This window comes from Colobus angolensis, unplaced genomic scaffold (assembly GCF_000951035.1).
Source record: "Colobus angolensis palliatus isolate OR3802 unplaced genomic scaffold, Cang.pa_1.0 Scaffold75, whole genome shotgun sequence".
NCBI classification, from domain to species: Eukaryota; Metazoa; Chordata; class Mammalia; order Primates; family Cercopithecidae; genus Colobus; species Colobus angolensis.
In genome coordinates, this window is record NW_012121265.1 from 2,933,706 (window position 1) to 2,960,285 (window position 26,580).

At 42.7% G+C, this 26,580-nt stretch overlaps 1 protein-coding gene across 2 annotated transcripts in view; it reads left to right on the forward strand.

Annotated features, from left to right (window-relative positions):
- Positions 1 to 26,580, forward strand: part of GFRA1 (GDNF family receptor alpha 1) — a 217,623-nt gene that overhangs the window by 42,683 nt on the left and 148,360 nt on the right. For both annotated transcript variants that reach the window (XM_011927825.1, XM_011927824.1), the window contains one exon: positions 20,929 to 20,943. In XM_011927825.1, coding sequence (XP_011783215.1) covers positions 20,929 to 20,943 — 15 coding nt within the window. The remainder of the gene's footprint in view (positions 1 to 20,928; positions 20,944 to 26,580) is intronic.

Genomic DNA, 26,580 nt, shown 5'->3' on the forward strand with positions numbered 1-26,580 from the left:
CTCACCAATCTGAATTATCAGATTATTTGTTGGAGAGAAGAGAATATAAGCCATCGAGGAAGAAGAAGGTGGTCAGTGTGCCTTCTCCTTTCTTTCTCTCTTGTTCGCCCTCTCCATACTGGGGTCTTAATTTGATCCCAGAATAACATCTACTTGTTCAACTCTAGACAGGGCCATATTTTAAGGAAATTCTTCTGCCATAGTCCCTATTTGCCGAAGGAAGTGCAGTTGATTCACAACTTGGTTGAAATCGTTTTAAATAAGCTTGTGTGCCCAGGTCTTGATTTAGGTGTTGTGGAAATGTGAAGTAATGCCTGTCACAGAGCATTAGCTTTTATATTGTAGTTAGAATTTAAATTTATGGTGTATTACAACAGATTATTTTTCTTCACTAAGCAGGTGAGTCCAGAAAAGGCTAGCAGCTGTTTTTAGCTAAAGCAGAAGACAAAGGTCTAGAATTTGGGAAAAGGAAAAGGAGAATGCTTTTTAAGAATGGAAAGCATTGTTTAATCTAAATCCAATGTAGAATTCAGAAAATAAAAGCTTTACCTTGGATTTACCTAACATAGGCACACTTCAAAAAATGCTTTGTATCGATTATATAATTTGAATTCAAAATGAGATTCAAGTAATTTTAGGAATACTTATCCCCATGCCTTATATGATATGAGATCATTTTTCTGTCTTGTATATAAATTTATGACTTTTAATTATAATATTTTGGAGGAAGATATGATTTGAGCCACTATTTAGTTTAACCTTATCATGTAAGACATGAGGAAACTGAGGCTCAGGAAATTCATGTAACTGAATTCATGTCACGGAGCCAGCCTAGAAACCCCAGGTTGTCTGTCAGACCTGGCTGACTCCTGGGACAAAGTCGTTAGGACAGGTCTTGTGCCTGGTTGGTCGTCGTCTTGGGGACCCATCTGCCCCTGCCAGTCCCTGCGTCTTTTTCAGGCATTGGCTTAAAGCCCAGCTGTGAACATTTCACTTCTCTGCTAAGAAGTGCTCATGACCCCTCATGCCATGAATCCAAAATACGTAGTAATGTTTTTTTAAATAGAAAATAAAAATCCCAACTTTCCTTAACATGATATTCAAAGTCCTTTTCCCCATCAGTAAGCTAGCCTTGTCCTACCCACCTTTCCAGACTCCTCCTCATTCTCTTCTCTCCTAAGAACACTGGGCTGCTCCACCCATCCAGAGATATTCCGTCTTTCTACAGCCCCATATTTTCCTTCTGCTTCTACTTTGAGTGTTCCTCCTCTCTGACTTATGGAAATAATTGCTATGGCTGCTACTTGTTTCCATAACAGTTTACTCATTGATAGCTTTGATAAAGCACTTATTCTTTTTCTTGTGTTAAATTGTGTGTGTGTGTGTGTGTCCACATGTGCCTGGTTTCTTTAATAGAAGGGGGTGCTGGCCTGTTTGTATGTATGGTCTCTGTCTAATAGTTGCTCAATAAATACTTTCAGAGTTGAAACCAGTCTTGTTTATATCATCGAGAACTCTTCCCTCCACTATCTGGAAAAGCTAGATTTCTACTGAGAATTGACTTGTAACAGCCTTTATATATGTGGGTGTCTTCACTGTAGCATGTTTCCAGGAACTTACAAGGAGCAAATAATTTCCATCTTGGAAAGCCACTCAACATAGTGAGAAGAGCATGGCCTTTGGCATGAGAGAGACTAATTTGGAATCCAGCTCCTTCATTTGCTATCACTATGATCTTAAACAAGTTGTCAGCATCAGTTTCCTCAGCTCTAAAATGAGATAACAGTACTCATCTTTCAGGGATAGCATAAGAATTACATCAGAAAAATACACAGGAGGTGCCTGGAATAGAGGAGCCACTAAGACCATCACGATGTATCAGGGATCCTTTTTTTAGGAACCATACTTTAGACAGATTTCTAAGTCCTCAGGTACCCTGTTTCCTTTTTGATGATGCCCTTTGGGTTGATGAGATTAAACACTGCTGTGACCTTCAGAAAGTGGCCAAATGGGTGGGCGATTACACTCTTAGATGGATGCTTTCGTAAAATAGAAAAGGGTAAAAAGAAGCTCCTTGGGAAGCTTGAATCAAAGACACAGCAAGGATTTGCTCAGGTAACAACCCAGGGAAACCCATGGAGAAGGCAGCTCCCCAAGGTGTACCTGGTAGAAATACACCACCCTGCAGAGCAGCCTCCTTTCCAACACGACTGCCCGTACCAAGTGAGAGCTGGTTCAAATAAACTGTTATCTCATCTGTCAGGTAAAAGGAAGGAGAAGGAGGCCCAGCCATCCTTCCTACCACCCAGCCTTCCATCATTGACTGAGTCCCAACAGTGTAACATATTTGCTTAAAATGTGGATGTATTAGGGGAAGGGCAGCTCTACAGCTGACTGTCCATATGGAAGCATCATAGGTCTGTATTAACCTTGCAGGGGAGCCACCTCCTCATCTTCATGTGCTCCAAATACCTGTTCTTCACAGAACATCATGCTGCTCCTAAGGAGGGGTGGGAAGGGTTGCACTCTTAGGAATAAGATTCTGGGAACACCACCCTTCTTTTCTCTAATCTCTTTCCACCTGAGAAGAGTTCTGTCTCATGCTATTGTTGGCATTGGGTGAGCCCCAGATGAAGGAGGGCTGAGGATTCTGTAGGGCCTACAAGAACAAACAGAATTTTGATGACCCAGTGCCTTGATGCAATTTGTACTTGCAATCTCATCTTAGACTGGGTCATTCTATAGAAATACTTGAGTTTTCTTTTGGATAAAATTGACTAGTTAGTTATGCTGGCTGTTTTTCTGTGTAATCACTTTCCTTGTCACTTGCCCTCATTGCCTGGCCACCCCACTGTTTGGTTGTGTATAAACAGTGTATTAATTTCCTACTGCTTCTGCAACAAATTACCCTAAATGTAGTAGCCTAACCAATACGAATTTATTAGTGTACAGTTTTGTAGGCCACAGGTCCAACGTGGGTCTCACTGGACTGAACTCAAGGAGTCGGGAGGACTGTGTTACTTTTGGAGGCCCTGACAGAGAATCTGTCTTCTTGCCTTTTCCATTTTCTAGAGGCCGCTTGACTTTTTTTCTTTCTTCCTTTTTTTTTTTTTGAGACAGAGTCTTGGTCTGTCACCAAGGCTGGAGTGCAGTGACACTATCTCAGCTCACTGCAACCTCCGCCTCCTGGGTTCAAGCAATTCTCCTGCCTCAGCTTCCCTAGTAGGCCGCTTGACTTTTTTTCTTTCTTCCTTTTTTTTTTTTGAGACAGAGTCTTGGTCTGTCACCAAGGCTGGAGTGCAGTGACACTATCTTGGCTCACTGAAACCTGTATCTCCCAGGTTCAAGCAATTCTCTGCCTCAGCCTCCCGAGCAACTGGGATTACAGGCGCCTGCCACCACGCCTGGCTAATTTTTTGTATTTTTAGTAGAGACAGGGTTTCACCATCTTAGCCAGGGTGGTCTTGAACTCCTGACCTCATGATCCACCCATCTTGGCCACCCAAAGTGCTGGGATTATAGGCGTGAGCCACTGCGCCTGGCCCCACCTGCCTTTCTTGACTTGTGGCTTCCCTCCCCATCTTCAAAGTCAGCAACACAGCATCTCTCTGACCCTTTTTTCACCATTATAACTCTTTGGGGGAAGATTCTCCAACCTTAGGGATTCATGTGATTAGGCTGGGCCCACCTGAATAATACAGGAAAACATCCTCATCTCCAGATCCTTAATTTAATCATATCTACAAAGTCTCATTTGCCATGTAAAGTAACCTTTTCACAGATTCCAGGGATTAGAACATGGGCATCTTGGGCAGGGGACATTGGTCTGTGCACCACAGCCAGAAATAGAGAGTAGGTTGGACCTCCTGGCCATCTGTTGGAGCAATCCTGGCTGTCTTCCTAGGCATCTCCAGCTGGAAGATGATGAAGACACCTTTAAACTTCTTTATCAGAGGCCTCCGGACTTTTGGTGGTTTGCAATGACATTTTCATCATGATTCCCTTAACTTTCTAAATCACACCATGTGGGCTTGCAAAGCCACCCAGTTGCTTACTGACTACCAGGCCCGGGAGATAATGGGAGTGGTGGGAGGAGAGTGGAAAATGAGGGCTTTGATTACCCAGGCCCTGAACAAGCCCATCTAGAAATAGCCATGTTCCAGCCAGTTCTTTTGAAACGCGAAGTCAGGTACATTTTGTAACAACTGCTATAATTTGAAGATGCCTCAAGCCACAGACTGGTTCCAGAAATGAGCTTTGTTCTTTATAGCACACTTTGCCCAAAACATAGGCACTTTAAAATAACTTGATAGCCTCTAACTGAGGAACATTCCAGAGGGCAGAGATTGTGGCATATTCATCTTTGGATATGCCCAGTACAGAGCAGGTTGCATGGCCCATTCTAAGTGCCAGAACAAGCATGATACTTGGTACACTCTCATTTATTTATGAGCACGTGGAGGAAACGAATCTGATGTGACAGGAGATGGAATTAAGCTCTGTTTCCCACCTGGACCCACTGTGTGTCCAGAAGAGATTAAGAACTCCTAGATATCTTGTCTCTGTTTCCATAATACACAGAACAGAGATGAGCCAATGAGACTGCTTGCTACTTCAGTTTACTGGAGATGCTGAACAAAAGTAGATACAGGAATTTAAGATTGTCTCGTTTGAGAAGGCAGGATGCTGGTTTATATAAATCACTCTAATCTTCTATTCCCGCAGCACCCAGCAGGGAATAGTGTTTGTGGAAAGAAATAATGACAATATAGCTCTGTGCTTATTAAAGGCATTAGCTTTGGGATCAGGCAAACTCAAATTTGAATCATGGCTGTGCCACTTGCCAACACTGTGACTCTGGCCACATTACTTCACCTCCACTTCTTTCTTAACTCCAAAGAGTAAGTTTGAAAACGGCAGTAAACATAGTTCCTTGGGCATTGGCTGGTTACTGAAGCACCCAGACAGTTTGGTAGGGGTTCTTGGCTCAGCTACTTAATGATAACTCTTTGATCCCTAGAGCCTGCCAAATCTAAGGTCCATTTCTGTTTCATCTCTTTGGGTACAGACATACCTGTAGATTCTTTATAAAGTTCCAGCTGGGCCAGAGGTTTAGAGCTTGCTGCTGTCCTATAGGTCCTATTTGCCATGCCCTGGACATGTGGCTCAAAGAGTAATTTAGAGCAGGGGTTTCCAACCCTGGACAGTAGGAACCAGGCTGCACAGCAGGAGGTAAGTAGCAGGCAAGTGAGTGAAGCTTCATCTGTATTTACAGCCGCTCCCCATTGCTCACATTACCACCTGAGCTCCACCACCTGTCACATTAGAGGCAGCATTAGATTCTCACAGGAGGGCAAACCCTTTTGTGAACTGCACATGAGAGGGATCCATGTTGCATGCTCCTTATGAGAATCTTAATACCTGATGATCTGTCACTGTTTCCTATCACTCCCAGGTAGGACCCAGTAATTGCAGGAAAACAAGGTCAGGGCTCCCACCGGTTCTAGAATACATTATGGTGAGTTGTATAATTATTTCATTATATATTACAATGTAGTAATAATAGAAATAAAGTGCACAATAAATGTAATGCACTATGTCATCCAGAACCACTCCCCACACACACTCACATACACCCCCTGCCTGTGGAAAAACTGTCTTCCATGAAACCGGTCCTTGGTGCCAAAAAGGTTGGGGACTGCCAATCTAGAGAAGGAGAAGCAAAAGCCCCTCTGAACAATACAGAGCTCACAAATGTGGAGCTAAACGGGGAAGCCCTCACGGTGACATGCAAGGCCCCTTCTCGATGAAATCCCTTTTAGAAGAACTTTCCTTTCTGTGAATAGTGGTCTATCATCTCAGCCTCATCTTTCATCATTTTCAAAAGGCAACCCTTTGATCACGACTCTTCGAGAGTGCGGTTGACGTTTTCTGGGCCTGGCTTATTTGGGAAACATTTGTGCTTTGTAAAGACTTGGGGCATGCCAGTATTTAAAAGGCCATACCGACCATCTTCCACCCTAGTTCAAGGATCCAGTTGGCAGAGGGCAGCAAACAAGGGACCGTTTGTACCTCCGTAATCACAGAGCAGAGGGCATTTTATAACTGCTGAGTGGACTTCAAAGTTAATTACCACTGAGAAGTCTGAATAAAATACCCCTCCAAAACCTTGGGGATCAAGAAAATTTCATTTCTTTATTTATTTTTAAAAATCACTACTAGATCTGAAAGTACTTTAAAGGTCAGTACTAGACCAGCACCGTCCAATAGAAATGTATGGTGAGCCACATCTGTAATTGGACATTTTCCAGTACCATGTTCAAAAAATAGCAACAGTACAGGTGAAATTAATTTTAATGATAATATTTAATTTCAGGTGGGTGCAGTGACTGACTCCTGTAATCCCAGCACTTTGGGAGGCTGAGGCAGGTGGATCACTTGAAGCCAGGAGTTCGAGACCAGGCTGGCCAACATGGTGAAATCCCATTTCCACTAAAAATATAAAATGAGCCGGGTGTTGTAGTGGGTGCCTGTAGTCCCGGCTACTCGGGAGGCTGAGGCAGGAGAACCACTTGAACTCAGGAGGCAGAGGCTGCAGTGAGCCGAGATCACACCACTGCATTCCAGCCTGGACAACAGAGCAAGGCTCCATCTCCAAAAAATAAAATAAATAAAAAATTTCACTCAGATCATTTAAAGTATCATTTTCCTTTTTTTTTTTTGTTTTTTTTTTTGAGATGGACTCTTGGTCTGTCACCAGGCAAGTGGCGCGATCTTGGCTCACTGCAACCTCCCCCTCCCAGGTTCAAGCAGTTCTCCTGCCTCAGCCTCCCAAGTAGCGGGGACTATAAGCACACACCACCACGCCCAGCTGCTTTTTGTATTTTTAGTAGAGATGGTGTTTCACCATGTTGGCCAGGATGGTCTCAGTCTCATGATCTCGTGATCTGCCTGCCTTGGCCTCCCAAAGTGCTGGGATTACAGGCATGAGCCACCATGCCTGGCCCCAAAATATCATTTTAGCATGTAATTTAATATAAAAAAATTACGAACAAGCAATTTTACCTTTTTTGGTGACCCAAGTTTTGAAATCTGGTGTCGGAGTTTTACTTAGATCATATTACAGTTCCCACTCACCACTTTTCAAGGGCTGAGTGGGCACATGTGGCTGGGGGCTACTGTATTGAACAGCACAGATGTCCGTAGAGGCACCAGACTATGACCCCTGAGGAGAGGAGATGCTGTCTTTCATCTGAGCATAGTTTTCTCTAGCTATAGTGTCTAGCATCTGAGTGTGGTTCTTCAGATGTGTTCATAGGATGAAGAGCTGGATGCATTTGTGAGACTGGCTTGCCTAGCTGTATTTAAAGCATACAGTTAAATGGATTTGAGTATATTCAGAGTTTTATATTCAGCATACAGTCAATTGTGGAGTGTTTTCATTACCTCCTTAAAAATCTGGCACATCCTTAACTGTCACCCCCTCATCCCCTCCACCTCTAGGCAACCATTACTCTATTTTCTGTCTCTTGATTTACCAATTCTGAATATTTCATATAAGTGGAACCATATTGTAATATGTAGTCTTTGTGTCTGGCTTCTTTCACTTAGGATTGTCATTTCAAGATTCATCCATGTTGTAGCACATATCAATACTTCATGTCTTCTTGTTGTCAAATATTATTTCATTGTGTGGATGTGCTACATTTTATTTATCCATTTGTCAGTTGATGGAAATTTGTATTATTTCCACTTTTTGGTTATTATGGCTAATGCTTCTATGAACTCTTGTGTACAGATTTTTGCACGGACATGTTTTCATTTCTCTCGGGTACATACCCAGGAGTGGAATTGCTGGATCATATGATAAACTCTATTTGTAACTATTTGAGGACCTGCCAGACTGTTTTCCAAAGTGGCTATACCATTTGACATTCCCATCAGCAGTGTATGTGTTTCCAGTTTCTCTACATAATCACCAGCACTTGTTATTATCTTTTTGAGTATAGCCATCTCTTCGTTTATGCTGCTATAACAAACTACCAAGACTAGGTAATTTATAAAGAACAGAATCTCTGTTCTTTCAGCTCTGGAGGCTGAGAAGTCCAAGACCGAGGTGCCAGCATGTTCGATTGCTGAGTGAGGAATGCTCTGTTTCCAAGATGGCGCCTTGCTGCCATATTCTCTTGAGGGAAGGAATGCTGTGTCAACTGTGATGCTTGAAGAAGTATATGTAGAAAGGACAATTAACATTTTTTAAGCTCTGTAAGATGCTGGAATCTCTTTTTATTTTCAGGGAATTTCTGGCAAGCCTGCCACCTAATTCTTCATGAAAATGACATTTACATTTCATGATTGTGTTGAGCCAGTGAATGATAGGATACAGATTTAAAGGAATCTTAAACTGCCAAATGAACTTCCCCTTCTGTTTTGCAGAGGCACTCAGTGGGGTATGAGCTGTGGTGATCACATTTACTGCTTGTTGACTGTTCTTCACAACGGGGGAAACGTTTTTGCTGGTGGTCCTCCCTGTGTGCAACTGCGGAGGTTTTTGCAAGGTGTTCTCAGCTCTCTGGTTACTCTCCATTTCTGAAATGTTTGGCTTCAATGTAGAGGAGCCCAGCCCAGTATGCGGTCCTGCCATGCACAGTCATGACATGGGATGAGGGAGAGGGAGGAGCCACATAGGCTACCTAAGCCTGTAAGTGGGTGACTCTAGAAATTGTACTACCTTCTGGCAGAAAGGCCTGTGCTCTGAAAGATTTGTGAAATACCTGTAGTTTACATTTAATTACTTGCTTACAACTACTTCTGAAAAATACTAGCACTTATGTGATATAGAGTGTAGGGTAATATGTCTGGTTTTAGTGTTTGTTCACATGGTAAACATTGATCCTGCTTCCAGAGAAACAAATATGACTAGGAGAATATGAATGTTCTATTGCTAGAGATGTTCTCTCACATTTTTTTCCTGGATGATATCATTCCTACAGCTGGGGGGCTAGTAGGCAGAGGGAGGAGGTTGTGATATTTTGCTGCACACCTCTGATTTTTTATTTTTGAGTTTTAGAATCCAGGCAAGTATAGTCATTCCTCTGTATCCACAGGAGATTGATTCCTGGACCCCTTATATAAAATGGTGTGGGATTTGCATTTAATTACTTGTATATGCGCATCCTTCTGTATACAGTTAATTTAAACTGTAGGTTACCTGTAATACATGATACAATATAAATACTATGTAAATGTTGTTACACTTTATTATTTTAGTTTGTATTATTTTTTATTGTAGTATTATTAATTTTACTTTTTATTTTTTCAAATATTTTCAATTAATGGTTGGTTGAATCTGTGGATGCAAAACCTGTGGATATGGAGGTCTGACTGTATATTTTATTCATCACGACAAGCGCAGTTGCCAGCATGCCAAATAATTTGGTTGATCTTGATGATACCCTGCAACTTGATTTCTTATAAATCTCTGTCCAATTGCCTGCTTCTGTGAAGTGCCTTCTATGTGTCAGGCACGGTGTCAAGTCTTTATTAACTTGATTTCCTGTAATCTTCACAACAGCCCCATATCACTGTTGCCCCACTGTATCAGATGGAGATGTTGAGGCTCAGAACAGAAAGACTGCTTTCCCAGTGGCAGATCCAGGGTCAAAATACAATCCCTGACTGGGCATGGTGTTTCACGCCTGTAATCCCAGCACTTTGGGAGCCTCAAGGGGGCGGATCACCTGAGGTCAGGAGTTTGTGACCAGCCTGGCCAACATGGTGAAACCCCCTCTCTACTAAAAATAGAAAAATTAGCTGCGCATGGTGGTGGGCACCTGTAATCTCAGCTACTTTGGAGGCTGAGGCAGGAGAATAGCTTGAATCTGGAAGAGGGAGGTTGCAGTGAGCCGAGATCATGCCACTGTACTCCAGCCTGGACGACAGGGCAAAAAGAAGAAGAAGAAGAAGAAAAGAAAGCCCTCTGGCTGCTGCACTCATATGTGCATTGCCTGCACTGCATTACCTCCCACCTGGCTCTTTCCCCTTCTACCACCTCTCACACCCCCCTTTTCGTAAACCCAAGTAGGATGGCCCTGGATCAGGGCAGCTGCATAGATCTTTGTAGCTCGGTCATATTTCCTTGTATTGTATCGTTCTCTTCTTCCTCACTCTCTTCTTGGAATTCTCATTTTTTAGTCCAGGGAGACATCCTTTCCCCATGTCCTTACCTTACCTTAGCAATTGCCATAAACCTATTGAAACTGTTGCAATCTTTTAGAAAGAGAATTTGTAAAGTTTTCAAAAAGTAAATGTGTATCTAGGCAGTTTCTGCAATTGCACCCGAAATCCACAGAGAATAAAGTCACAGAAAAAAAGAAATGTGGCTGGGGATCTAGAAACATGGGGATTATTGTATTAAAAGTATTATGAACACAGGCCAGGTGTGGTGATTCACACCTGTAATCCCAGCACTTTGGGAGGCCAGGGTGGGCAGATCACCTGAGGTCAGGAGGTTGAGACCAGCCTGGCCAACATAGTAAAACCACATCTCTGCTAAAATCACAAAAATTAGCTGGGCGTGGTGGTACATGCCTGTAATGCCAGCTACTTGGGAGGTTGAGGCATGAGAATTTCTTGAACCTGGGAGACAGAGGTTGCAGTGAGCCGAGGTCGCACCCCTGCACTCCAGCCCAGGCAACAGAATGAGACTCTGTCTTTAAAAAAAGGTATTGGGCAACCCGCTTGGGTCCCCTTCCATGCTGTGGAAGCTTTGTCCTTTTGCTCTTCGCAATAAATCTTGCTGCTGCTCACTCTGGTTCCGCATCTCCTTAAAAAAAAAAAAATAGGTATTAGGAACATGAATTCTCTTCTCTGCCTAGGGTGTCTTAGAAGGGATGAGGCATATTTATTTGTTCCTTCTTCCTTCCACACATCTATCAATGGTGTATTCATTGAGAGACAGTGTAGCAAAGTGGTTAAGAGTTTGGATTCTGAAGCCAGACTGCTTGGGTTGAATTCCAGCTTACTTGCTTCCCTTTGACCTTTGGCAACTTTAGTTAACCTTTGTGGACCTGTGTGTATGTGTGTGTGTTGTGTTTTTTTTGAGATGGAGTCTCACTCTGTCGCCCAGGCTGGAGTGCAGTGGCTTGGTCTCGGCTCACTGCAAGCTCTGCCTCCCAGGTTCACGCCATTCTCCTGCCTCAGCCTCCTGAATAGCTGGGACTACAGGCACGTGCCAGCACGGCCAGCTAATTTTTTGTGTTTTCAGTAGAGACAGGGTTTCACTGTTTTAGCCAGGATGGTCTCGATCTCCTGACCTCGTGATCCGCCCGCCTCGGCCTCCCAAAGTGCTGGGATTACAGGCATGAGCCACTGCGCCCAGCCGGGCCTGTGTTTCTTTATCTGTAAAATGAGGATAATGAGAATAGCTACCTTTTAGGGTGATTGAGAGGATTCAGGCAGTCTATGTTAAGTACTTAAAATACTGCCTGATGTACAGAAAAGTCTGAAAATATATTAGTTATTATTAATGTTAATATGGACTTTTATGCTCTAATATTCTGCCCTGGGCTTTGGGACTACAATGGACAGAATGTCCCTGACATCATGGTCCTTTCAGCTTAGTTGGAGAGAAAGAGAAAGAAAATAACAGGTGTATATTAGGGCGCCAAGGAGATATACAGTAGATATGGGAGCATATAGCAGGGAGTTCTAATGAAAGTTCCTGGTAGTGTTCATTATAGAACTTTAGAACTGGAAAAGATTGCAGCTATTTTCTTGTCAGCTGCTCCTTTGAAACCCAGAGTGCTTAAATGATTTAAGTTCATTCAGGTGATTTATAGTAGAGCCAGGCCAGAACCTGTACCTCCTGAAACTGAGGTCAAGCTAGAGTGTATTACATCATCAAAGCCCCTCCTAGAAGTCTTGGGCCCATTTCATGATGATCAACAACGCTTGATTTTAGAGCAGCTTCTCAGAATTCAAACTTGAATTGTCTCTGGCTCCTGGGAGCTGTCCTGATGGTTATTTGTGCCAAGCATCAAGTAATGATGATAATCATTGTCTTCTGTTTACTTTAAAGTTGTCCATCCTGATAATGATCACCTGGTAAAGAGAGAGATTTATTCTGCTGGCCATTTGTAAACATCCAGTTTGAATTTTGGAAACTGGGTAACCAACCTGATTAAAACCTGGATCACACAGAGCTGGCTGAGGAATACATGTGGATAAAATGTATCATTTGACTTGGAAATGGAGATGAAAAAGCATCTTTCAGGAAGTGTATGTTGGGTGGGCAGGTTGGGGGAATAAAACCTGATTCAAGAAGGTTATAGAACCTTAAAGGTTTCAGATGGCTTATAATTTATCTGTAATGGGAAAAATACTTTACCACTGAGATAATATCTTGGAATAAATTTGAAATCACAGGCTGTATTATGGATGTGTTTGTGGGTGTATGTGAATTGCAGAGAATGAAATTTTTTTGTGAATGTAATTTAGCATGCGTAAGATGACAAATAAGCTATATGCAGTAAGAGTCCATTTGATACAATGTGTGTAATTTTAAACTTAAAATCGTCATGCTTTAGAACTGAAAGGGACCTTAGAGATCATCTAGTAGGAATCATTTTGCAAATAGAAGAACGGAATCCCAGGGAAGGCGAGTGGCTTTGCCTGCACTGCAAGCTAGAATGCAGATGTTTAGACAACTGCATTTGGAGACTTTTTACAATGTAAAGCTTGATATCCAGGGGCTCACTTTTAGTATTTTAGCAGTATTAGTTTTATGTCATTGCTAATCACAGCCATAATGTAATTTCTTCTGGAAGATGGGCCATCTCTTCAGCCCTTTGCATATATGGATACTTAATACAAATACTTTTTTGTGACTCCTAATTAATACTCCAATTAATATCCAATGATAGAAGTTTAGGAAAATTAAAGCAATGTTACTTGTCAACTTCTTTTGTGTAGGCTCTTAATGTGGCTTCTGATTTCTCAGTTGATTCAAAAGAATTCAGAGAAGGTCATGTGTCCTGCTCTTTTCGTAGGAAAACACTGGTTGCTAGAGGGATCAGTTTTAACATAGTTTCATATCATAGAGATTTTAATAATGCAGTCTAAAATATTTGTACATGAATTCATTAAGCCCAGATTAGTCTTATTATAATTACTCAAAAAGTAATTCAATTTAAGAGAAAACATTTTAAGTGGATATAAAATACACTGTGAGCTGGGAAGCCACACTGTTCTACTTTATCAGCTCTATAAAGTACTAGCAGACTCGAACATAACTTTCATAGTATACAGAATGCAATCATAAAAAGTATTATTCCTAAATCTATTTTTTTATGTTCTTTCAGTAGTTAAGAGCTTTATTCCTCTGTGCTAGGAATGAGATATACTAGGGATAGGATGTCGTAAACATGGTAGGGGCTTACCAGCTCGTGTCTCTTGCACTGCCTTTCCAAGTAAGCGCAGGTTGATGGGTTACAAGCACACAGCCCAAGATTGATGTTGGTAGTACATTCCCTAGTAAATGTAGCAAGAAGATTCTTTGAGGCTTTTTTTAAAAATTTTTTTCTTATCCACAAATAAAAGACATTTACTGAGCACTCTGTGCCTTCAGAGGTACAACAGTGACAGGCAAAGTATTGGTCTTCATTTCTAATATGATAAAAGGTGAAGGGAGGCCAGAAGCAAGGAAAATGAGAGAACTTTCTTCAGCCTACATCCAAAACCAGGTAGAGAAGAAAAGGCAGAGTGAGATAAAAGATCTTGCAGCATTAAAGAGCGGTTGTCGTTTTTGGCTTAGAGAGCTGGAGATGCGGAGCGAGGCCTTCTGGTTAGTCCTTAAAGCTATTACCAAGGCTCACTGGGGCTCTGTTCAGTTTGAGCAACCTTAGTGTGCCTGGAGGAAGCAGGAGGGTCATGAATATTGGCCGTGTGGCTACATGGTTGCCTGAGCTGTCTGGCTTTGGAGACACAGAAAACTAATCACAGCCCCGATGTGGTGCCACTGAGGCTGAGCGGGGACTCTGGAGGAGCTCTGGACTCTGGCCATGCTCCGGGAGAGACAGACCTGCACCTGGGCAGGAAGGGGCTCTGCTTCAGTGGTTTGTTGTGCTCAAACTTTATTTAATAAAACAATGGAACCCTTTTCTCAGGCAAATTCTCCATAGAACCCCGTTATAGGGAACAGAACAGCTCTCTTTGAGTGCTGCCAATTCAGCTGCCCCCATACAGTTCCTACCGCTTTTGACCCTTACCCACCAGGGAGTGTGGCTTGAGATGCTGATCAAAGCCCAGGACAGGGCTAGCTGAGCCCCCTAAATGGTATCTTGAGAAACAAAGACAAGTCCAGAGGAGACGGGCAATGTTAAAGGAATGAGTGGTACCCAAAACAAAGGTCAGGCCTTGGGTTTCTGGCCCCTCTGGGTTCTAACCACAACTCCTTAGATTGCTGGTGTTTGAAGGTAGGATGTCATTGGATCACTGATGTCAAGGCTTAAAAATAATTCATTCATAGGTAATATCTGAGAATTGATTTGGGGCTTCTGAATGGCATATAGCTACAGGATGACAAGAAGGAATTAGAAGGATCATTTTATTTTCATGAATTTTCCTCTCATGATTCCTTTACAGTCCTATGCAAGTCACAGAGGTTTTTCAAATAGTAGACAACCAATAAATGTTTTTTGAATAATAATACTCTAATTTATAGAAGACTTTCTGGGTGCCAGTAATCGTGTTCTCTTATAGGCAATCTCTCATTCAGTCTCCATGGCAAATTCTGTCTCCACAAAAATTACCTATTGTTACTGGCATGTTGCTGATGAAAAAAATCAAGGCTTGAGGAGATAAAATAATTTGCCCAAGATCGCACAGGTGGACATAGGACCAGCTCTGACATCAGAACCTGAGTTTTTATGACCCTGTTTCTCTTGCTTATTGTTATAACATTGACTTTCACCTATTGAACATGCAGCATAAACCAGCCACCACGTGCTAAGCGCTTTACAGATACGCTTTTGACTGTCCTCCTAGGCATTCTGCAAGATCAGTTTTATTATCCTCATTCTACAAGTGAGGAAATGAAGAATCATAGAATTTAAATAGCTAGTCCAGTGTGGCTAGGATGCTGACCTTTTCCAGGATTGAACGAATATTATTTGACTACAAAGTACTTGTGCTCTGTGCTGATGAAATTATCCCACTTGATCCTCATGATATTCCTATGGTAGGGAAAAAGCTCTTTGCTACTGTTGCCATTTTATAGATAGGAATGTAAGCTACAACATGTTGAGTGATTACTCCGGGTGTCCATTTGGTAAGGGGTTGGAACTTGATCCCAGATCATTGAGATCCAGTGGCCATAATCCTGTGGTGCCACAGCACTGGATCAAATAAGGACTCATCGTGTCATCAACCGCCTGCAGGTTTGGACCTGAACTTTGTCAATTGAAAACAGAACTTCCCTGGAGTGCCACGGGAACTCAACAAGTAGGGAGGCATTGATGGGCCCCACTTTTCAACATAAAAAGAAAAAATTCACTCCATTCACAGAGATTTGCAGAAGAAATGTACTGACTGAATTCTCATTACTCTTCGTGTCTATGTACAGAGCTTGCTGGTTTTTTAAACTTGGTGAGGGGGGCAGCTCAGCTGATTGTGAAACTGATTTTAGTTAATGGTGAACTGACTCTATCAAGAAAGCCGCATTCATTCCAGCTGTTTCCTTCCTCAGCCCTGGTTAGTTGGGTCCCAGTAAAATTCGCAGCGCTTTACTGTAAAAGCACTTGTACTTGAAAGAGAATTTTCTTTCTGTAGCTCAAACCACACGAGGACTCGCAAGACAGCTGTCTCCCCAGGTGAGACTTCTTAAATGGGAGTTAAGTGCATGCATTTCAAGAAACTAAACTCTCCTCATCTATAATTTAACCTAGAAAAGAAAGCAAAATTGAGAGAGTAGTATGATTACATTGTTTGAGAACTAGTAACTTTACCTCCCCCAGTTTTATGGAAGTCATGCTCGGTTTCACTGTTTGCCATACCTTTAATACTGTGGGGTGTAGGCTAAGTGTGATACTGTAATAATAGTGAGAGTTTCTCTAACCATAGTTATGGACTATGGCTTGAAATAGTAAATTATTCCTGGCAGACTGAATGGGCAATAAGACTGCCATCCAGTTCTCCTCATAAAACAAAGCAATAGATAAATAAAGCAGAGCCAACTCACTTAACCTGCGTGGCTCTGTGCACTGCTAATTATTAACCCAGGCGCAAGAGAGGGGTTCACACAGAGTGTAGTTAAGTCATTTTTAATCGAGGTAAACACTAGTCATGTGGATGAGTAGCACTCAAGAAAGTTTTAATCAGCAACGTTTAGGAATCACCCAGTCTAATTGCCATAACTTATTAATAATAATAAATAATCAAGTCTTTTTATGGCCCCTGTCTCTGGAGGACTCAGTGCATTAAAGATCTCTAGGGTGTGAATCTCTTAGTAGCTGTGGGGGAAGGGGCAAGCATCCTTGATGCTCATTCCTAACTGAAGAAATTGGACAGCAGGGCTAAGAAAGGCAATCTGAGTTCCTTCTTTCTTATTTTCTTCCTCCCACATCTGAATCACCAACTTATACACACCCTTTCATCTATCTATAGGACCAGAATGGCTCCGGGGGCCAGTGGGGCTGGGGAGGCGGGGCAGGGGGAAGAACAGGCCTTCCTTTGTCCACGTGAATGATTGGGGTTGGGGTTTTCTCCCTCGGGAAGTGAGTAAGAGCAGAGCTTTGTCTGAAGGAGTTCATTTCCTCTGTACCAGTGTCGCTGGTGTCCTTTGGGCTCAACCTGATTCTGGCTAGAGCAGCCACTGGTAATTCCCCACTCCATACTGGCGTGATTTTCAACTCCTGCAAGAGCAGAAAAGATGGTCCTGAGTCTTATTCTCAGAGTAATTCCCCACAGCAGCGGATGGAATGGGAAAACATTTGTTGTATATCTAACTTTACCTTCTCACCACCATGATAGGGGTATTGGAATATGCCTGGGTTTTCAACAAGGAAACTCGAGCTCAGCAAGTGTAATGGATGGACACCTGACTTTGTGGTTGGTTAGATTGAAAGAAGAATATCACACTCAAATTCGAGATCTTTTGATTTTTGTAAGTGACTACTCCCTATAGTTTAGGAGATGGGGGTGGTGGACAGGAACACCAGTGTAGCGAATGGTAAGAATATTTCAATGGCTGATATCCTTTGACATCCACAGTTTGGGAGAGGAAGTTAAAATGTAGCTAACAGCACAAAAACCACCACCTTCTCCTTTATTTCCCATTTATCTGCCGGTGAATCATGTGTGTGTGAGCCAGGATTGCCATTTCATTCTGGAAAAGTGAAATTGTAAAGAAGGTGCCCAAACCATTATTAGACCAAAAAGATAAATAATAAGAATGGAATGATTTATACCTCAGACAACGAAAGACATAAACTTCGAGTGTTAAGTTCCAAGATAATTCATATGCAAAATTGTTGCAATATTCATACTAATGTTTATTAAAATTTGCAGTTGAATAAAACAGTGCAAAATGTAAACAAAGCTGAAAAAGAGTTTTTGGAAAAGTCTAAAATAGCTACCGTGAGTTTTTAGAATAGAAAATATGAATAGTTACTCCATGTATATTTGTCTGCTGAAGCGTGAAATATACAATGGAATTGGACAGAATAAGGTCACTAAATCCCTCCCTGAATTTCCATCCTCCCTGTCCACTGATACTTTTCAGTGATTCAGATCAGTACTGAATTTTGAGGGAAGTGCTCCTTGTCAAAACCACGCAGAGGAGGTTGAGGATTCTGGACGGATGTCGAGACTGAATCCGTATTTCAAAGACTAATCTTATTTCACTGATGTTTTCAAGGTTGGAAATTTTTGTCTGTATTCATTAGAGGGGAATGATAAATCTCTAATTTGTACTTTGCTAGTAATAGTCATGAGCTTTTGTGCTTCGTTAAGGTTAAATGAATCTCATGTAGTCCTGGCTCAGCCTTTAACTCCATGTGTGATCTGGAGAAAAATCTCTGAATTGTCTGGGACTCAGTTTCCTCATCTGTAAAATGAGGAGGTTGGATCAGATGAGTGCTAAGACAGACCAGCCCTCTTTCCCTCCCTCGTAGGTGGGAGCTTGTCATGCCTAGGCGGGTAGGATCCACAAAGGTGTTTAAGAGACATTGCTCTTGTCCTCAGGAGCTCATGGTCTATATAAATAACTCATTATAATATGAGCTATAATTGCAACATGCACAAATTACTCCAGGGGCACAGAAGCGGAAACAGTGAATTCCCTCTCTGTGGGAATAAACTTCACAGTGGCTGTGACATTTGAAGGCTGAGTAGGAGGGCTCCTCCAGGTGTGCTGGCTGGTCAGAGGGTGGGTGGTACAGACTATGGGTTCCAGGAAGCAGGTGCCTGTGAAAGTGGTATATTTAGGGAGCTGCACATGATTCTCACAGTCTCTGGGCAGTGGCATCCCACAGACTGCTGGATCAGAATTTGTACTAATGATGAATTACTGAGTTTAGAGACTACTGTACAGTGTGTATCAATTAGAGCAGAGTCAAGGTTTCCTGTAGTGGCACTGATAGGACCCATTTACATTCCAGTTGGCTTTGTTGAGTGTAAAAGAAATGGTGGTGTTTTTGCCAATTCCCTGGGAATTATGAGCCTGCAATCTGTTTTACCTGCACCACAACCACTGGCCTCAGTGTGCCCTTGGGAGTATGAACAACTCCCTGTGGGGTCACGTGTGCCCAAGTGGAGTGAAAACTGCCACCAGAGATCTTCTCTTCTTGCAGGCTGTTAACCTACAAGGTGCATGTCTCAGCCACACCACTGATGGACCCTTGGTTCTTTGTGACTATGTAGGAGCTGATGTTTCTGGTAATGACAGAGCAAAATTAGATGTTGGTGATATATAGTTCCTACTTAATTTTTAAGATGAAAATAATGTTAGCTTTAAAATTGGGGTTGTAAATGTAAGGCATGTTCATTGCTAAAAATTAATACAGAAATGCTTGCATAAAATGTAAAAAAGGTGACCCTAAATTCCATCTCCTGAAAATAATCAATATTTCTGTGACCGTTGTCACAGATCTCTCTTCATACAGGTATACAAATGGGCTCAGGATTATATGTGCCATTTTGCTATCTAATATTTTCATTCAAAATAATCAAGGTCTTTAAATAGCCATTTAAAACAGCTGCACAATAATCCATTGTGTGAGATATATATTTGGCTTGATTCCTTATTGCCAGACAATCAGGCAATATCCAGTGTCTTGCCAGTATAAACAATGTCATGAGGAACATTCATATAGATTTCTTTTATATATTTTGTTATTTCATTAGATTAAAGTCCTAGGAGTGGTATTGTTGGGCTAAGGAGTGAATATTTAATATTTTTTTTATATACCGTCAAACTATCTTCTAGAAGTTTCATTCCTTTTTACAGTCCTACCATCAGAGCAGGAACTGGCTCATGTCTGAGTGGTGCTGTCTGTATCTCTGCTGGTGTTCTTTTGTCTTTAAGTTACTGAGTGAGAAAGCTTGAGCAAATGAGAGTACTTTTGGAGTGAGTGGGAGGTGGTATAAGTAGGGTGAACCTGAATCCACGTGGGAGATGTCAAAAAGTACTTGGCATTTGTACATATGTTTATCAAAAGATATGTACGGAAATGTTCATCACAATTCCTAATTTCCAAACGTTGAGAGCAACCCAATATCCACCAACAGTTGAGTGGAGAAATAAACTGTAGTATAACCCCACAGTGAAATACCACATGGCAGTGAGAATGAATGAGCTACCACGTGCTACGGTATGGGTGACTCCAAAAGAAGCCAAGAAAAGAATTCATGTTGTATCAGTCCATTTACATAAAATTCAAAACCAGGCCATTGAATTTCTTGTGGGATGGTAGTTAGTGACTGCTTGTTTATTTTTTTAACTAGAGAGAGAAAGTGTGTGTGTGTGTGTGTGTGTGTGTGTGTGTGTGTGTGTGTGTGTGTGTGTGTTGAGATGGAATTTCACTCTTGTTCCCCAGGCTGGAGTGCAATGGCGTGATCTCGGCTCACTGCAACCTCCGCCTCCCGGGTTCAAGTGATTCTCCTGCCTCAGCCTCCCGAGTAGCTGGGATTACAGGCACCCACCACCACGCCTGGCTAATTTTTGTATTTTTAGTAGAGATGGGGTTTCACCATGTTGGCCATACTGATCTCGAACTCCTGACCTCGGGTGATCCTCCTGCCTCAGCCTCCCAAAGTGCTGGGATTACAGGCATGAGCCACCGTGCCTGGCCCTAGATTTGTGTTTCCTGGTGTCAGTGTAATTGGCATTTAGGGTATTTGGTAGCTTCTCAATATTTGCTGGAAAAAATACGTTAATTTTTTTAACTTTTCTAACAGACTTGTTCCTTTATGGTCTTGAATGAGTTACTTAACTTTCTGGAGCCTCAGTTTCCCCATCTATAAAATGAGAACTATAATAAAACTTACTTTATAAGATTGTTGTGAAAGTAGTATCAATATAAATAATAGCTGCTGATTTTTCTATGTTTACTATGTACTGGGCATAGGTCTAAGCTCTTAAAATGTATGTCATCATTTGTTTAATTTTTCCCATACTTAGATCTATTTTGTGGTTTAGGGAACTGTAAGTCACAGAGTTAGTAAGTGTGAGGCCAGGACTGAAATGCAAGCAGTCTCATTCCAGAGCTTGAGCTCTTAAGCACTGCCTCCTGAATTAAAGGAAATATGCATAGAGTGCTTAGCAAAGTCAGCATATGTTATCATCACACTGTGACTTTCAACATTGTTATTAATTTTTTTCTCCTCTCTTTCTCCCCTCTCCCCTCCCCTATTTTTCTTCTCTCTTGGCAGATGTTTTTCAGCAAGGTAAGTTCACTGTTTCCTGCCTGCGTTTTCACTGGCTGTGTGCTCTTTGGGGAATATGGGTATGGTCTGTGTGCAGAGGGTTATAGGGCTTCTCCTCCTCTATGGACATGTCATGTGGGACCTCAGGGACACCGTGAGGACAGTGGCTTAAAGTGCCATCAGCCTCCCGGGGCCTCTGCTGTCCAACCTCTGCTTCTTCCTCTGCACCATGCTTTGGGGTAGGATGTAGACTGGACAGCTGGGCAGGGACACTTGGAGAGGGGTCTGTGGCTGGGCCCCGGAAGGAGGGAGGGATGCTGTGGGCGTGCTGAGGACTGAGATTCTGGAGGGGAGTCTGGGGGAAGTCCCCTGTCCGTTGGGGCTCCTGCATCTGGGTCAGCTGCTGCTCCCTGTACCAGAGCCAGTGGAGATTTCTTTGCCAAGCAAACATGCCACTGTTGTAGAGGTGTGGCAAGGCCATGGCTGGCTGGCCACCTCATGCCTTTCAACCTCACCAACTGGGTCTGTGACTGAGATAGTGTCACCCAGGTGAGGGTGTGCAGTGTCGTCTGTTTTACTGGGCAAGGTCATGTGCTCTGAGGAGCTGGAGGTGAGATCCTAACCCCACACTGGCCCATGTTTTAATCCCCACTTAGGATGCAGAGCCATTGTGCTCTGGGGTACAGCAGGAGACTCATGGATCATGGCCTCCTCGAACCTTCTGGATATACGTCAAGGGGGAATTGCCTTTTTAATCACAGCTTGACACTACTGGGTAAAAGTAGCAGGATATCACTGTTTGTAGTCAAGCTGGGAAATATGTTGGTAGCACACATCTGCTGTGTCTTTCTGGAATCTAAGGCTGGCTTAGAATAAAAGAGACTGGTTTAAAAATATACCCAGGCATTCCGTAAATAGCTTCCAAATAATCTTACAGGCTTGGTATTTTCACAACTGTTATTTCACCCCAAACATGCAGCGTGTGTTATGGAGAATATCTGCTTTCTCTGATAGAAGTGCAGTTGTGGATAACAATGAGGGTACTGTTGTATTGTCTTTTAAGAGTCTGGAGTCATAGACTTACTTTTATAAATAATTCATAAATCCCAACAAGCTATAAGTAATAAGTTCCATTTGGCTAGAGACTAAGAGATGAGCAGAATTGAAAAGGTGTCGTGACTGTTCGTGTAATGAAAGTGCTGCTGTCAGGGCCTGTTGCTGCAGTGAGTTTTCTGCCTTGACAAACTGGGGGGTCAGTGGGGCACTCTAGGCAGATCATTTTTTTTCTGTGAACTAGAATGTAAGCAACCCCACGCTGGATTGCATTTTTCCTCTTGAAACACAAAACATTTGGGTTTGGAAAGTCTTTCTGGAACGTGTGTGCTGAGGCTCCTGGAGAATGGGGAGAGGAGAGGCTGGTGTCAGATCTGGCTTTTCTATACACAATGGTGAGCGTTCATGGTGGTTGTAATTGGCTGGAAAAAAAATGGCTTACCAGACTGCCTCTGTCAAGTTTGCCTTCTTTTTTAATCAGTCATGCCATTCGATTGATGGGATTTGCCTGTCAGTAACAATGATATGCAGAGCAAAAGTTATAATCATCTACAAATCACCGGCTATGGAGACTTCATAACAACTGCCAGAAATGGAAGCTGCCAGCTACCCATTGCTGTGTGTGTGTCAGTGGGCAGCAGCTGCCTTATAAGGTATTACTCAGATTTCAAAGGGAAGGAACTGAACTTGCTTTTGTGAATTATTTACACGGCTCGGGCCGTATTGGACCATTTCATATGGAGACATTCTCTAAAATAATGGCAAAGAGCTCACCTGCTGGTACCCCCTCCTTACCTTTGTTTCTGGCCATCCTGTTTATGAAAATATTGCTCCACAAAATGTTCAGCCGTTGACAGTCACATCAGCTCTATGTCTTACAGGCGGAATCTAAAACCGTGATCTCCACAAGGGCTTCTGTGGTTGAAACTCAGGGCCAGAATTGTACTATTAAGTTGAAATATGGGGATGATGAATTGTGCTAGAAATCCACAAGCAGAAAATGACTTAGCTTCAAATGAGCAGATGCCACTGCGTTGTCTGAGGCCCATGCACACAATAGCAACATTGAGTGGCTCTGCCTTCCTGGACACGCCATGGGCATCCAGGCCCTGCTTGCTTTGACGTGGCCAAGGAGTCACGGGCAGTTTGGGGAAACACTGCTTGATAAATGTGTGCTTCTGGCAGTGAGGGAGGGAGGACTCTGCCCAGTGGAGTCCCTGCTTATTTGGGCTGCTGTGCACTGTGGCAGGCAGAAGAGGGAAGCAGGCTTGCACCTGACAACATCAGACGTTCTCAGAGGAAACAGCAGTTATTTCCTCTGGATTGCATTATCTTATATTTCACTACAGATCAATCTTGTTATAGTAGGTGACAGCACAGCAGTTACTGCTGGGTTTTTCTCTGCTGTAGCTGTGGCATGTGCATGTGAGAGTGTGCTTCTGCCCTGCTCTCCTGCCATTTTATAGCTTCTTTCTGTTCTTTCATCTGTAAATGCCACTTGCTGTGACGTTGAGACCACAGAGTCTGAGGACGGTCAATGACCAGCAGGCCTGCAGTTGGGCCTTTCTACATATGAGTTCCAGGGCTACGGGGCCATGTTTTCAAGGAGCCTTAATTGACCTACATTCCCTGTTGTCCACAGAGACATTGGGTGGTTCTTCTTAGGAATTCCAAAGTGCCATAGAATTGCTCTTCACAACTTCAAATGCAATTGAAAATTCAGTATGTGCATGCGTGTCTAGAGTCTTGAGTTTTAGAGCACTTTAATACCAATCGTTTGCTAATGATGAAGTCAGGACCACACAGACACACATGCACGCCTCATTTGAAGTTACTGAAGCACCTTTTGAATGCTCATCCGTTGCCTCAACCTTGATTCTGAAATCGAACAGAAACTGAGCAAGCCGCTTGGAAATCACAGCAGTACCACTCAGCAGAGCATTTTAAAGTGTAAGTGGGTGTAGTATAAAGATTTCACCATTTAGTTAATCCTCCCTGCACTGTCAGCTGAAGTCCCTTAAAGATTCTGAGCCCAGGGAGGCATAACCTTTCCTCCTCCCCTGTTCTCATCTGGAGCCGGGATCTTGTTAATGGAGAGATTTTTCTTCCGGCTCCAGGAATTTGCGATACCCTTCAAACACAGGGCATGACATATTTATTCTGCAGCTGGTACATATGTGCAGGGCACTTTCTAGACTTTGGGAATAAGTGAATAAGACAGCACAGGGTCCTGTTTTCAGAGAACTTATAGTCTAGCTTGAGGGACATTCTGTAGCCAAGTTTACAAATAAACTTGGTAACTTCAAACAGGGATGAATGAAGAAAATATCTCAGGGTGATGTGCTAGTGGCTACCAGGGCCACTGCAGGAGGAGTGGCCAGAGAATGACAAGTAGGGCCAGTTATTGAAGTATCTTGGTGAAGGACAGAAGGATTTACAAGGTAGGAACACCCGATGTTCCAGGCTCGGAAGAAAGCCTGGGGTGTGTCTGGAGCTGGCGAGTGAAGGAGAAAGTTGTGTGAAATGAACAAGGAGAACAGGGCAGGCATCTGGGGGGCTGAGAGAAAGGGAGTCGGAGATGAGTTTTAAGCAGGAGAATGGCATGATCTTATTCACATTTAAAAATGACCACTCTGGATGCTGTGAAAACACAAAAAATGGTGCACGAGAAGTACAAATCAGGACCAGGGCTGAGTGCTGAGTGGTAGGCTCTAACTGCCTTGCTTCGTGAGTCTCTGCGCTCTCAGGCGGTGGGAACGGGTAGCCCCATTCCCAGCCAGCTCACCTCTGCTGAGTGCCCACTTTCTGCTCGCTTTGCCTCAAAAGGGTCTTGTGCCCATGACTTATATCTGCTCTCCTTAAGGCTGGCAAATTATGCTCATCAAGACATCATTAAAATATTCCTATATGTATCTTCAGATTTTAAATAGCCACTTTTCTGCAATACATACATACATGTGTGTATCATATGTATTACATGCAGATGAGGTAAAGAGAAATATATATATATATCATACATTTTTTAGCCTCAGCTGAGTATAATGCAGAGGAAAGACACCAATACCAAGGTCTCCAGGACCATTGGCAACAAAGAAAGGGGTTTTTTGGGGGGGGTTGTAGCACCACATGCCCATTTGCCATGGGCAGCTACTCCCCAGCCCTGCAGAGTGAGGCAGGAATTTGGACCCATAATTGCCGCATAGCCAGGATTTTCAAGAGAAGCCAGGAATCTGGAATGGTGTGCCAAACCTTACAATGTTTAAGCTTTTAATTAAAGGTTAAACAAACAAACAACTCATCTATGGCCAGAATGGCTTCTGATCGCAGATTGGTGGCTGGTGATTTGGAAACCTCAGTTTTTCTCCAGCAGGGTTGCTGCCTTTGCAGGGGAAGTTTGGGCTAGGTGCTTTGGCCTCTGGCCTCAGTTTTCTCATCTGTAAAGTGAGAGAATTGGAGAGATCCTGTTTGTCTTTCTGTAGATGCTCTATCTTGAGAAGTTTTAAGTGGACTTGAGTTAATAGAGTACAGAAATATCCCTTGTGCAGGTTTTGGCTATACACTAGATAACCTGGGTGAAAGTAGAGGCTTCCCTCATGGTGGTGAATTAAGGTTAAAAGAATGTGGTTTCAGAAGTATAACCTGTTCACATGGCCATTTTGAAACATCAGCTCTTTCTCACATGGATAAATACTGGAATCCATAATGGACGGCATTGCTTTTATTAATTTGAAGAGAACAATAAATCATAGTTTGGTTTCTGGCAGCCGAGCGCCAAGCCTGTTCATTGTCCGGGTGGGCTTGTGGTGACAGGCCCACTGCCATTTATCAGGAGCTTGACTTGAGCTCTTTTGCATATTTCAAACTTATGGGTCAAACTGCTGGGCCTTCGTCTTAGGTTTACTCGTCACTTCTGAAAACCCATCTATCATTAAAAAGGTACAACCCCTCAGCCATGCATTATGCTCCTGCTGATAATGTTTTACATTATGAGAGATTGTTTTCTTTATGAGTGTGGGATTTGAGTGAATAAATGAAATCTGTTGTTATCACTTCCAGGTAAACATTCCAAGTTGTTACGTGATGGCAAACTAGGAAATGAGAAAAATGTATGAGCACTTTTATGGTGGAAAGTGGTTGGTTCCCCAGTCACACTCCTCTGTGCAAATGTTTCAATAGAATCAGTAGAATAGTTGAAGTCATGTAGGAAATGCATCCATCTTTCTGGCACAAACGGAACAACATTACCATTTAATTTTGCATAGATCCACTTTGTGTGTGTGTGTGTGTGTGTGTGATGTATGAGGAAAATGATAACCGGATTTAAATAATCACATTCTCTGAGATGTTGTATCACATTCCATGGGGGCTGTGTGAGGCTGCCTCTTCCCTGCCAGGTGACCTCGGGGTGGAGCTTTCCTTGTGGCAGATTCATTGTGTGCCCACTGCCATCTGAGGGCATAAGTTTGGGGTGAGGTTTTAGAGGGTCTCCTACTACTAACTTGTCTTCCAAAATTCCTAATCAGGAAAGAAGGAAACTTTTAGATGTTTTAGTTGAGGTGGTGTCTATAAAAGAAGAGCAGTTTGTCCTTTAAAAAAAAAAAAAAA